Genomic DNA, 14,497 nt, shown 5'->3' with positions numbered 1-14,497 from the left:
CACGCAACATCCTTCTTGCACCTGGCTCAGCAGCCACGTAACACGGGTTAGTGCATGGCGTTTTGAAGTGGGACCCCTTATGTCACTACAATCGACACAACATCAAGTGAGTGACATAAGGGGAACGTTATGGTTACTGTTGTAACCTCCGTTCCCCGATGGAAGGATAGAGACGTTGTGTTCCCCTTGCCACGTCACTATCTCTACCACTGCAATGCGCCGTAACCTTATTCTCGGCTCCTCAGTAAAATCCTGTCTGACATTCGCTCGCCCGCTCCCTTTATACCCGTATGTCCGGGAGCGGGGATGCAAATTCTGTCCGCCAACTTGACACTGGCCTTTTCTCAAGTTCAGAGGTACGCAAGGGTCTCAGAAGAGACCCCTTGTGTCACTACAATCGACACACCATCTCGTTCCTTCCATCGGGGAACAGAGGTTACAACAGTATCCATGATATTTTTCCAGGGGTGATGGCGGGAGGTGTGGCGCATAAGCTTTTGCTTTACACATATTATATTGTATTATTCGTCTCCAACCCTACTAGATCTATGCCTTGCCTCCACAGAATTATTAATTATTAATTTTCTAAGTTCTTGGGATACAGAGTTAATTTGTCTAAATCCAAAGCTTTGGCTCTGACAGCATCCTGCCCGGTAACGGATTTTCAGCTGACCACCTTCCAGTGGCCCAAACAGGGCATTAAGTATTTGTGTATTATATTTACAGCAAATTTGTATGATTTAGTTAGAGTTCAATTTGAACCTTGACCCTTTAATAAAAAGGTTTTAGATAGATGTGGGCAGATGGGCTTCATTCAATTTTTATATGATTGGGAAGGCTAATGTTATTCAAATACTACCTGCTACAGTCTCTCCCTATATATGTCCCCCTCTCTTATTTCAAGCAATTTGATAGCATAGCGAAGTCCTTCATTTGGAATGGTAAATATCCTAGAATACATATCAGTAAGTTGCATAGGCCGATTGACAAAGGTGGGCTAGGCCTACCCAAGATTTTGTTGTATTATTATGCATTCGGTCTCAGATATTTGGCTCATTGGTCACTTCCACCTGTGAGAACTCCTTCCTGGTTTTGAATTTAACAGGAAGTTCTTGCCCCTATTTCGCCATTGCAAAGCCTTTCTATCAAACTAAGTGAAGTTACACCCCTTAATCTCGCATTTACTTCGACATTTATTTAAATGTTACCTCGCGCATATGGCTGAACCCAAAATGATGTAGGTTAATACACTCTGTGACCTATATGAGAGTTGAATGTTGAGATCCTTTGAAACTTTGGTTCCCAGAACACAGTTCTTTAGGTATTTACAGCTGCGCCACCTGCTCTGTACTATTTTTGGGAGTAGCGTACACCCCCCCTAAAGTGGCAAATACTCTGGGTGTGGTAATTACTGCTTTTGGAAAAGGTCATGAGGCATCAGTGTATTACTCCCGGCTAATTCAGAGTCTGGGGAATGGAAATTTAACTTCTGTAAAGTGATTATGGGAGAAAGATTTAAACTTGTTATCGGAGGAGGATGTGAAGGCTAGGATTCTAAAAAACGATCTTAAATTATGCAATTTAAGATTTTACATAGATTCTTTTGGACCCCCTTTAGATTGTATAGGCTGGGACTTAAAGTCACACCCACCTGCTGGCGATGCCAATCAGAACATGGAGACACAACCCATGTTGTGGCATGTTAGGATCCCAAAATTTTGGTTGTAGGTTCAGAGTTTTATGTGTGATGTGTTGGACACTCAAATAAAATTTTGCCCCAGACTCTGTATTTTAGGCCATGGGGTGGTAATCAATATAGAGGATAAGATAATAGATACCTACACATAGATAATTGGGTCCTAACCAGTCTTATGATTGGCAAATTGTTTTAAGGGGATGGAAGTTGGCTGGAGCGCCTTCATTTCAAGAATAGTGAATGGAGATGGGTGGCGCCTTTCGAGGAGGAGTCATGTAGAAGGCTGGGGAATTTGGATTCGTTTGATGGGAAATGGGGCAGCTATTTGGCATTTTTTGAGGGCTCTCAGGGAGGGGCAGAGGAGAGAGGAGTTTAGTTTTAAATGTGTGTGATTATTATTATATATATTTAATTATTATAAAAAAAAAATTTTTATGTCTATAATCATGTGTGACCACAGGGATGTTGTTGAGGGTCAGGGTGGGGTTGGGGATTGGGAGGGGGAGGGGTAATCGTGGGAGTTAAATGTTGATTCTGTGTATATTTGTTTTACTTTTTTTTGTTATCCATATGAATCAATAAAAAAAATTAATCAGAAGAAACAGTGCTTGTCAAAGCAAAGGGCTTTTCACTATTTTTCCAGAATAATCTGGGGAATTAAAACACTGCAGAAATAAGATGCAACAAATTCACATAGAGTGAAAATATGAGCAATTTATCTGCAAAATATCTGTAAAGTTCTACACTTTAAGGGGTGTTTATTTTATTTATTTTTTACATCTATTTATATTTGTTTATATTTATATATGTACATATTCTGGAGTAATTGACATAACATTTTAAGCATTGTCATTAGTGTCCTGCTGTGTTACACTTTCTTCATCTAACTATTCTAAACAACATTTTATGATCTTGTAGAGCTATATTTACATATATAATTTATTATTGTTATACTTATTTTTCCACAACCTCATATTAACTAAGAAAATATTTTATTTGCACTTCTAGAAAAAAGTTGAAAGGTAAGTAAGATCTTTAAAAACTTTGAAAAAAATGCTGACTTGTCACAGCTCCTAAAATACACTTTCCCTTGTACTTTTATGTACATTTAACATATTTACGTTGTGAATTTTTTTTTGCCTGAGCTATAAAGTGCTTATTTTAATGCTTTCTCTAAAAATCGACTCATCAAATTTATAGTACTATTATATGCTTTGAAGTTGACAACTTTTGCACTGTGGGGCCCACTGTCATGACTAGCAGTCAATAGAAATGTATTTTTTTCAACACAAAATTAAAAAATTGAGGCCGAAAATGAAATCAATGAGCCGGTGTGTTATGGCGTGGTGTGTGCCCGGTTTGGTGGGCTGCTCCGAGCCAGAAAGTCCAGGACCACTTTATAGTCTCAGTTCATCCCTGCATAATTGTCATGGTCCTGTCACTCAGTCAGTCTGTTATTTTGTCTGACAGGACCGTGGCATCATCGTCCCCTGTATGTCTTGTGTTTCATTGTCTGTCTTTGTGTGAGCATATTGTTTCAGTTGAATTCCCTGCTTGTCTTGGTTGTGTCGCCTGTTGCGTGTATTGCTATGCATTCTTTCATCTTGTTTGTCAGTTGACATGGGCGTATATTGCCTTATTGTCTTGTGATGTGCGCTCATGCCATTCAGGAAATTGTTGTCTTGTGAGAGCATGCAGCATTGTTTTGTTTCTGTATCACAGTGTGTCTCTCTGTCTTACGTCATACCCCACCTCCTTGTTTTCCCATTATTAGTTAATTTGTTACACCTGACCTGCATTAACCTGTTTGATTTCCTTCCCTATTTTAGTCTCCCCTTGTGTGCTGTCCAGTGCCAGCTCGTCTTGTGTGCTTGTGTATTCGGTCGGTCTGTTGGTTTGTTCCAGTTTGTCTTGTGTTTTGGTCCTGTCTTTGATTCTCCCATCCCTCTTCGGTCCAGTCGGTTCTGATTCCCCATTACCCTCTGCCCCAGCCCGGATTACATTTTCCCCTACGTGGTAGTTAGTGTTTGTTTTTCCCCCTTGTGGGAGTTTTATGTTGGATTTTGTGTTTTCTTTTTTGTATTAAATAAACCATTATTTTTTCATTCGGCGTTTGGGTCCTGAGCCTCTCTGATCGTGACACAAAATAACTAATTACACAAGCAAATACAAAAATAACTAAAGGTATGCTCTCTCTCCAATCAATCAGGCAGGCATGAGTAATGAGATTTGGTTTCCAGTTACATTCTGTGTCATTTGGTACTTGGTGGCCATATGTAATTAGAGTGAACGTTCCTCTCTGCATATATTTGGATGACTTCCACTTCTTGTTGGAGCAATCTGAATCCTAATATGATTGGTTTAGTGTGTAACGCTCAGCCTAGATTTATAGGAGATGATACACAAAAATAATACGGTCTTGACCCAAAGTTTGTAAGGTGATGAAGTTTATATAAAAAAAAGAAGGCTAGGAAGACAACAATTCAATTTAAACCCAAGGTGTATTTACAATAAGAAAAAACATCAAAGTGAATCCAGACATATATAAATGTACAAAAGACAAACAAGAAAGCAAAAAATAAATAATAAATGAAAAGTAGATGAAATGACTATGAGTCCCGTACAATGTCCTGTTTATTTGTGTGTGTGTGTGCGTTGAATCGGCCTCACCGGAGGTTGTGTTAAGTCCGTGAGCTCAATGTGAAGCACCGCTGTTCTGTGACGAAATCCAAAGGTGAAAAATCAACAAAAAAGATAATCCCACAGTGTCTTTCTGTGCACAGTCTGTAACAGCCTTGGCGGAGGTTTTTCGCGCGATCGATCTCTTGAGCATCAACGTGTCGCCCTGAACGCCGGTTTCCCGGCTCCATTTAAAGGGAAGAAAAAGTCACCCAGCTGATTTGGAGTGACGTCACTGGGAATTCCTTGGAGCTACGCGACAGAACTCTCGCGTGAGTAAAACGGGATCTCAAACACTTATCTTGGCAATAAACACAGGAAGAATAGTTAGAACATAACAGCTGTCTTACAAGCATAATTAGGGTAATTAACAGCGATATAAATATTCATCCCTTATGTGGCTGCGCTACAAGTGTTCCATGATGCTGGACAACATCCTAAATCATTTTCGATAAAGCCATCTGATCCAGGAAAGCTAACGTGTTTTTAAACAGATAGCACACTATGAGATGGCAGAGGGCGGGGTCGTGATGCTACACACCCCGTCCCTAATCAGGCTAATCAAGCCTCAGAGAGGGATAAAAGCTGACAGCAGACTGCAGTGGGACAGAGAGAGAGAGATTTACGATAATCTGTCCGACACCTTGTTTGTTTGTTTGTCTTTTTGTTTAGTTCTTAAAATATTATTTATATTCTCAAGCCGGTTCTCGCCTCCTACTTTTCATTAATCCCTTTATACACATGTGCTGTGTGCACATTTTGCCTTGTGTTGGATTATACGGAGGTGGGGGACTCGAGTTACATGACGTAAATTAAAGACTTGTCGCGTTCCCAAAATAATCTCCTTTGGATATAAAGATTTTGAATTGGATAGTGTGAATAAAAAAGATTTGCCCGATGCACAATATGCAATGCAAAAAAATCCGATACAACCACCACAACCTCGAATTCCATCAGACATTTAAAAAAACACAAGGAAAGGTAAGTCAATGATTTCATTATCATTTCATTATCCAGAAAGATTAATATGTAAAATTACTGTTCAAATGTTTGAGGGTTGTCAAAAATGTAAATGATTCATGATTAATCCCATGTTTTGTAGCGCAACACATTTGAAATGACCCGACATTGCCTCTGAATGTTTGTGCCTTTTCTAAACCTTCTCAACAGTCAACAATATACATAACCATTTGTTGGCAATATAAAACCATAACAGGCATATTTGCAGTCACAACACTTTATTTAAAACATGACAAGTAGTATAAAATATACAGAATGACTCGTGACGGAAGTGCTCTCATAGTGATTATGACTTCTGAAGACTTTAACTAAAGCTCTTGAATGGAATACCTTTATGACTATTTTATATTAATGTATCTATGATGGTAAATGTCTTCTGACTGTCAGTTTCGATGGCATTTTCTTTTCATCTTACTGCCGTATAATGCCTAATAAAGTATTGTTTATAAGCGCAGGGCTGCTCTGTGTACAGGTGTTACGGCTATATTTCTGCTACATAAGCCACCTTCTGTCAGACAGCTAATTTGCATTTTCATTCAGCCCGTCTGCAGTTTTTGTTAGATCAGTGTGAAAATCGGACCGCATTTTTACACAGCATACATGCAGTGTTATACATTTTAACTGGTTAATAAAAAAATTCTAAACAATTCGGATAATAAGGTATCTAGAAGCATTCACAGTATTTTTAAGTGCCCACGATAAAAATACAGTGCATGTTCATTAACGCAATTTACTAATATATATATATATATATATTATAACACATTACTGTTATACAATCCATATAAAAATTATTGTAAAGATATGTATATAACGACATGGTTACTGTTGTAACCTCCGTTCGCTGATGGAGAGAATGAGACGTCAAATGTATTGACACAAGGGGTCTTTCTTAAGAGCCTGGCGTACCTCTGGATTTGAGAAAAGGCCAATGAGAAATTGGCATGACCCGCCCCCGGACATACGGGTATAAAGGGAAGCGGATGTGAATCTGTCAGTCAGGTTTTTCACTGAGGAGCCGAGAGTTCGGCCGTTTACAGTGGTAGGTCTAGTGTCGTGGCAAGGGGGACACAACGTCTCGTTCCCTTCATCAGGGATAATAACAGTAACCATGATATTCCCCTTCTGTCACTCACTCGACGTGAGGGGTCACATTTAAAAATGCCATGCACTAGACCGTGTTACGTGAAATGCTGACACAGGTGTAAGCAAGCTACTGCATGCTAGAAGCAACTGTATCGGCCGCACGTAACCCTCCCCAACGCCCCAGAGAAGTGTCATATACAGTTCTTAGGTTCCCAGCACCCCTGAGGGGGGAACAAGCAACATGACTATCATGGGATCAAGCCGGCCAGCCACGGTCTTTTCGCTCTCTATGTTTCTCGTCATAGAGCATAAAGCTATAACGCTATAAATGCGTCGAGGAAGGCATTCTTTTCCAATCATATTCTTTCAGGAGGAAAAGACTCTGCGGAGACCACATCCTGCCCAAACTGGGTGGAGGTAACATGTGGCCAATACATCACATGGGTTGTCAAGCCACACGTGGAAGGTCCTACCTAGTAAGGGAGGAGCTCTACAAACACAGCGACCGGGGCAGAGAGACTGCCCAAGGGAGACGCGGGTCTGCCGACAGGGGGACTGTACCATGGAAAATACATCAGAGGGAGTTGCCTGAAGAAGGAATTAGGCCTGTGGAGCCCTATCCCAGTACAGAGCACTTGAAGCTCATAGTTGGTCTTGTCGCAAATTCCTCCGCTGAATTCGCAGGCCAGAGGGCTAGGGAGGAGTCATCTAGAGAGCCTAGTTAGTGGGATCTTCTGGGATAAGAGCGCACGTGTTCGCCTCAGTGGAGGGGAAACGTGCTGAATGCAAGCGGTATACCTGGTCGGTTGTTCCGTGATACTGAGTTCTACCGGCTCAGACCTGATAAAACACGGGACGAGACTGACTCATCCCTGAGATTATAGAATATTGCAAAGGTATTGCCCAGGTCTGTGGTGACCACAACACATCTGGACACCTGCTGTAGGGGGACTCCTTTCCGCAGAAAACAGAGGTCTGTCCAAGGGTTGAAAGTCTGATGGTAGGAAGGGGTGATTAACACACGGTACGTGCCGTGGCGCCATGCCCATTTCGGGACTCGAGTCTGAAACCAGTGCTGAAGCGGTCTCATATGCATCAACCCGAGCGGTACGACCACGGACGAGGATGCAATATGCCACAGGAGCCTCTGTAACTGTTTTAGAGGAACCGTTGTGCCAGGAACAAAGAGAGCGAGGCACTTTTTCACCGAAGATGTGAGGGAACAGGGACAGGCTGAAGGGGAGGACCTTGTACTGATACGCCTGGCCGTCGAATGCAAACTGTAGGACGGGTCGATGCAGAGGCAAAATGGAGACATGGAAGAACACATCCTTCGGGTCTACTGCCACGAATCTTGATGTCGAACGCAGGTTAGAATCTGTTTCTGCATGAGCATTTTGAACGGTAGTTTGTGTAAAGCCCGGTTGAGAACTCGCAAGTACAAGATTGGCCGCAACCCACCGCCTTTTTTTGGTACGATGAAGTAAGGTCTGTAGAAACCCTTCTTCATCTCGGCTGGAGGGACAGGCTCTATCGCGTCCTTGAGTAGCAGAGTTGTAATCTCTGTACGTAAGGTGCTGGCATTTTCGCCGCGCATCGAAATGGAGCCTTCTGCTGAAACGAGGCAGGAGCTTGGCGAATTGAATCGCGTAGCCAAGTCGGATGGTCCTGGCCAACCAGCGCGACGGGTTGGTCAGCGAAAGCCATGCATCCAAGCTCCATGCGAGGGGCACTAGGGGGACGATTGTTTTTAACGTACCGGGTGGGGCTTCGCAGCGGGGGGGGGCAGGTAATAATGCATCAGGAGGCAAAAGCATGTCCCGAGGCTTGGGTGCCGAGAAGACTCAAAGCACTTGCCTTGCTCCACGCATCCGGCAGGGAGCGGTATAGAGACTGAGGAGGAGGTCCTGGTGAGGCGCTCGACACTGGGGCTGACAGCTGGACGCAGGTTGAGGCGGAGCTGCCTGTTGTCTTCTTGATGAAGCTGCAGGGGGACACAACTCAGTGGGCAGACGGGGCACGGGCTGCACTGGGGCGGTGCCGCGGCATGATGTTAGAGATAGCCTCTGTCTGCCTCTTTACCGCCAAAAACTGCTGGCCGAAGTCATCAACGGTGTCGCCGAAGAGACCAAGCTAGGAGACAGTGGCGTTGAGGAAGCAGACTTTGTCAACGTCTCGCATCTTGACCAGGTTTAGCCACAGGTGACGTTCCTGGACCACGAGGGTGGCCATCGCCTACCCAAATGCCCGCGCTTTGACCTTCGTGGCTCTGAGAGTGAGGTCGTGGCTGAGCACAGTTCCTGCAGCATGTCAGAGTAAGGACTACCCAAGTGTAGGTTTTTAAGTGCCTTGGCTTGGTGGACTTGCAGGAGAGCCATAGCATGCAGGGTGGAGTCGGCCTGACCAGTGGCGCTGTAGGCTTTCGAGGTCAGTGACAACGTCACTTGGAGGGAAGTACCGGATGATCCCGCCAGGTGGCGGTGTTCTTGGGGCACAGGTGGATCGCAACCGCTGTATCCACCTGGGGGACTTCCGTGTACCCATGGGCCGCCCCACCGTCAAGGGTAGGAGGTCGGTTCCGGGTAGTAAAAGGTGCCCTCAGTGACCTCGTCAGCTCATCATGCACCTCCGGGAAGAAAGGTACCGAGGGGGCCGTGGCTAAGAGTGGCGCCCTGACCCGAGGTATCAATCATCAAGCCGTGAAGGCTCAGGGGAGGACGGAGGGTTCCAGTACAACCTGATGCTGACGGCAGCACGGGAAAGCATGTTGGCCATCTGTGCATCAGCCTCAGACTGGCCAGGCTGACCCGAAGGAGGCAGCCCAGTCGAGTCTTCTGCATCAGACGCTTGAATGCTCTCCAATGCAGCGGTGACATCATCATCCAACTCAGGGGGCTCGAGGGAGAATGCGGGCTGGTCGTGAGGCGAGCCGCCCTCACCTCGAGCCCGGACGGAAGCAAGCAAGCGTGCCGGGGGGGCGGGTGGTTCGTGGCGACGTACCCGGCTAAACCGAGCCCGCTGCCATCCCCAAATCGCCTCCATCACCAGGCAGGTCGTCCTCAATCCCGTGGGAAGACGGAGCGATGCGAGGGGGCGGCTGAAGTGGCATTCACTTTAAGAAATGAAAGCCACGACCGCAAAGTTGCCATGGTCATATTCACACAGTGAGTACATGTATCATTCACAAACGCTGCCTCGTGTGATTGCTGCCCAGGCACACGAGGCAACGTCTATGACCGTCATATTTGGAGAGATATCGACCACATCCAGGAACTACACAGAGGAGGAAGAGCATCTTTAAAAAGACGCGTCCTGAAAAGGACGTTAACGCCTTTGAAAATAAACTCTTTTAGGAAAATACACAACGTCGAGTGAGTGACAAAAGGGAAGTTCATCTTTTCAGAGCAAAAATAAATATTTATTTTAAAAAAATAACCTCTATTTTAGTAGGCTACTGTGGCTTGACTTCACTTGACTTGAAACTCATCAGGACTTGACTTGACTTGCTTGAAGTTAGTCACTGACTTGACTTGCTTGAGGTAAGTCACTGACTTGATTTGACTTGCTTGAAGTGAGTCAATGACTTGACAATGATAATCGCCTCTTCTAAGTAATGGTATGTGATATTTTTTGTTCTATTTATTTTTTTGTAAAGATATAATCGAAAATGTGGCATATAAGCAACACCTGTTTACATATAACATGTATGTCAAAGACATACTTGAATATACTTAGCTATTACTCACTATATTTTTGTCTGTAAGTAAAACAAATAGGCTGATTGTATTCTACTCTTTGAGAGCATACAACAACATATGACACATGGCTATTTGATTAGATTGTTGTTTTTACCGATTACAATAAAATGCACAGTGCAAAATTATTAATAAATTATCAAAACTGAACACTTCTGATTTGTCTGCTAATTTCAAAGCTCTTGTTTAGTTTTGTACATAATGCCTACAGGCATTGTAAAATATTACCTATTTTGTGTTAATCAAGAATGTAGTTATTCATATTTTTATAATTATTTCTTTTCTCGGCGGCCCCCTCCGAGCTTAAAGGGTTAGTGGGATAGCTCAAAACTAAAAATTCTGTCATTATTTACTCACCCTTATGTTATTCCCTTATGATTTTCTATTTAAAAGATGGGCCTCAGTCACCAATCACTTTTGTTTTTTTATGGAAAACATTCAATGAAAGTGAATGGTGACTGAGGCTATCATTCTGCAAAACATATCCTTTCATGTTTCTTTAAAGAAAGAAAGTCATACAAGTTAGGAACAACATGAGGGTGATGAATGATCACAGAATTTTTTTATTTTGGGGCAAACTATCCCTTAATTAAGGTAGCAAATGCATACTGTGTATATATATATATATATATATATATATATATATATATATATATATATATATATATATATATATACACAGTATATATACAGTGGGTACGGAAAGTATTCAGACCCCTTACATTTTCCACTCTTTGTTATATTGCAGCCATTTGCTAAAATCATTTAAGTTCATTTTTTTCCTCATTATTGTACACACAGCACCCCATATTGACAGAAAAACACAGAATTGTTGACATTTTTGCACATTTATTAAAAAGAAAAACTGAAATATCACATGGTCCAAAGTATTCAGACCCTTTGCTGTGACACTCATATATTTAACTCAGGTGCTGTCCATTTCTTCTGATCATCCTTGAGATGGTTCTACACCTTCAATTGAGTCCAGCTGTGTTTGATTATACTGATTGGACTTGATTAGGAAAGCCACACACCTGTTTATATAAGACCTTACAGCTCACAGTGCATGTCAGAGCAAATGAGAATCATGAGGTCAAAGGAACTGCCTGAAGAGCTCAGAGACAGAATTGTGGCAAGGCAAAGATCTGGCCAATGTTACAAAAAAATTTCTGCTGCCCTTAAGGTTCATAAGAGCACAGTGGCCTCCATAATCCTTAAATGGAAGACGTTTGGGATGACCAGAACCCTTCCTAGAGCTGGCCGTCCGGCCAAACTGAGCTATCGGGGGAGAAGAGCCTTGGTGAGAGAGGTAAAGTAGAACCCAAAGATCACTGTGGCTGAGCTCCAGAGATGCAGTCGGGAGATGGGAGAAAGTTGTAGGAAGTCAACCATCACTGCAGCCATCCACCAGTCGGGGCTTTATGGCAGAGTGGCCCAACGGAAGCCTCTCCTCAGTGCAAGACACATGAAAGCCCGCATGGAGTTTGCTAAAAAACACCTGAAGGACTCCAAGATGGTGATAAATAAGATTCTCTGGTCTGATGAGACCAAGATAGAACTTTTTGGCCTTAATTCTAAGCGGTATGTGTGGAGAAAACCAGGCACTGCTCATCACCTGTCCAATACAGTCTCAACAGTGAAGCATGGTGGTGGCAGCATCATGCTGTGGGGGTGTTTTTCAGCTGCAGGGACAGGACGACTGGTTGCAATCGAGGGAAAGATGAATACGGCCAAGTACAGGGATATCCTGGACGAAAACCTTCTCCAGAGTGCTCTGGACCTCAGACTGGGCCGAAGGTTCACCTTCCAACAAGACAATGACCCTAAGCACACCGCTAAAATAACGAAGGAGTGGCTTCACAACAACTCCGTGACTGTTCTTGAATGGCCCAGCCAGAGCCCTGACTTAAACCCAATTGAGCATCTCTGGAGAGACCTGAAAATGGCTGTCCACCAACGTTTACCATCCAACCGGAGAGGATCTGCAAGGAGGAATGGCAGAGGATACCCAAATCCAGATGTGAAAAACTTGTTGCATCTTTCCCAAAAAGGCTGTATTAGATCAAAAGGGTGCTTCTACTAAATACTGAACAAAGGGTCTGAATACTTAGGACCATGTTATATTTCAGTTTTTCTTTTTTAATAAATGTGCAAAAATGTCAAAAATTCTGTGTTTTTCTGTCAATATGGGGTGCTGTGTGTACAATAATGAGGAAAAAAAATGAACTTAAATGATTTTAGCAAATGGCTGCAATATAACAAAGAGTGAAAAATGTAAGGGGTCTGAATACTTTCCGTACTCACTGTATATATATATATATATATATATATATATATATATATATATATATATATATATATATATTTTTTTTTTTTTTTTTTTTCCCAGTGTACTTGTATACTCTGTATAATTCCTAATTCAATTCAGCCACTCTCTTTTGCACTGACTGACAACCTTTGCTGCTGTCTCCTGACATTACTTCCTTCTTGTATCACTACCTGTGCTACTGGGTCTGATGGGCAGCTTCTTGTCCCAGTTGAAATCATTGGTGGAGGGTGAGGGACGCATACCACACAGGCTCTCGCAGGAACGGCTATGGGCCATGCTACAGCTGGACGGAGATGCCTCTGATGTAAGGTTGGGCAGCCGTGGGGAAAATTGGGAGAAGCCCTGAGGCAGGGGAGGGGATGCTTCTGATATCCGTGGCTCATTTTTGGGCTCATTTTGGGCCAATTCTTCCCACAACAAAAGCTGAGATCCACCCAGTGCAGAGCGCTCAGGCAGAGACAACAGTTTGTCCAGGGCTACTGACTCATGGCCCATATGAGGCATCGGCTGCATGTAGCCCTTTTCTGGATCATCCTGTAGAGACTGTTTGCTGCCACTTAGGGAGCGCAAGAGAGGCATAGACAACCTGAGCCGGCGTCTTCTTGCTGAGAAGATAGGATAAGAGTCAGAAATAGATGTTCAGTGGTCAACACCATCAGGCACAACTATGACAACATTTAAGGCTTGTCAATAAACAGAAGCATCAGATAAGAACATACATGAATAAAACAAATACATCATAACACATTCAGATAATTACAAAAGAAAACCTCTACCTCAATTACACTAAACCAAAACAATCTATGCACATTATACATGATCTTACGATACTAAACATAAAATCTCCACATAAATCGAAGCAAATCATGCTAGATAAGTCCCAATGCAGATGAATCAAACATATGCAACCTACCTACCTTTAACACAACAGTAAATACCATGCTGACAATTCTGATTTGACAACAACCAGATTTTTAACTGACCTAGTAAAAGTACTGTGGTCTTTTAAGTCTGCTGGAATTTCTAGTCATGGATTGCTCTAAAGCAAAGGCTAATTTTGTACTTTTTCTTAGTGGTATATTACTTTTTGATTAAAATCTTGCAGCAACAAGATTGAGTCACTCAGAACAAATACAACTAAATCACATCACCTAATTGTTACTACTCTTTATGAATTTCATACCAAAATGTATATGTGTGCTTTACAAAGTAAGACAGCAATACCAGCTCCAAAACATAAAATAAATAAAATCGAATGTATCACATCTGTCGATCATATCTCAGTACCTTTAGACAGCCAAGGGATGGTGTGTTTGTGGTTGATGTCTTTGCCTGGACTGTCAAAGGGTTTGTCCTGCTGATCTGCAAGCTCAAAGTTCAGAATGAACATGATGACTAAGCCATCCTCATTCTTTACTGGAACCACATCCACAAGACATGGCAAGCACATACCTGTGGGGAAATGGGGAAAACATTTGTAAATCTGCATAAACAGATTCAGAGGCTAAAAGGTTTGGAACTCAAATACAGTGGCAGAAGTACAGGAAAGACTCCTCCCACATGTTTTTGCCACCACTAGAGGACACCACACAACAACAGTTCCTTGGTTATGTTTGATTTCAAAGTACTTTATTGAAATTATTGTTTTAAATACAATATATGGCACCAGTTAAGGAAATAAAATAATAACAGTCTACAATATAGAATCACATAGAGTAAACTGAACATTTAACAAGACACTGATGAACATAAATAATGCTATATAATTCATACGCATATTCAACTCATAACCATGGTAATCAAAGCAGCGATTGTTTCTGAGGGTGTGAAGCTCAAATATGAGATTTGCTACAACTGATACAACTGCATAAAGGTCCTCCCCCAATAACATTTCATTTAATTTATTAGTACTAAACTGACAATATTTTAGAT

The 14,497-nt window shown here is 42.4% G+C and overlaps 1 protein-coding gene across 1 annotated transcript in view; it reads right to left on the bottom strand.

Moving 5' to 3' along the window:
* The window catches only part of kcnh2a (potassium voltage-gated channel, subfamily H (eag-related), member 2a), a 124,337-nt gene that overhangs the window by 81,003 nt on the left and 28,837 nt on the right, over positions 1-14,497 (bottom strand). The window contains exons 3-4 of the mRNA XM_052133743.1: positions 13,853-14,017; positions 12,733-13,170 (exon numbers count right to left, since the gene is read on the bottom strand). Of these exons, the coding sequence (XP_051989703.1) occupies positions 12,733-13,170; positions 13,853-14,017 (603 nt within the window). The remainder of the gene's footprint in view (positions 1-12,732; positions 13,171-13,852; positions 14,018-14,497) is intronic.

Source organism: Xyrauchen texanus, chromosome 9, assembly GCF_025860055.1.
Source record: "Xyrauchen texanus isolate HMW12.3.18 chromosome 9, RBS_HiC_50CHRs, whole genome shotgun sequence".
Taxonomy (NCBI): domain Eukaryota; kingdom Metazoa; phylum Chordata; class Actinopteri; order Cypriniformes; family Catostomidae; genus Xyrauchen; species Xyrauchen texanus.
The sequence above is the reverse complement of the archived record's forward strand: the minus strand, read 5'-3'. Positions and strand labels throughout refer to the sequence as shown.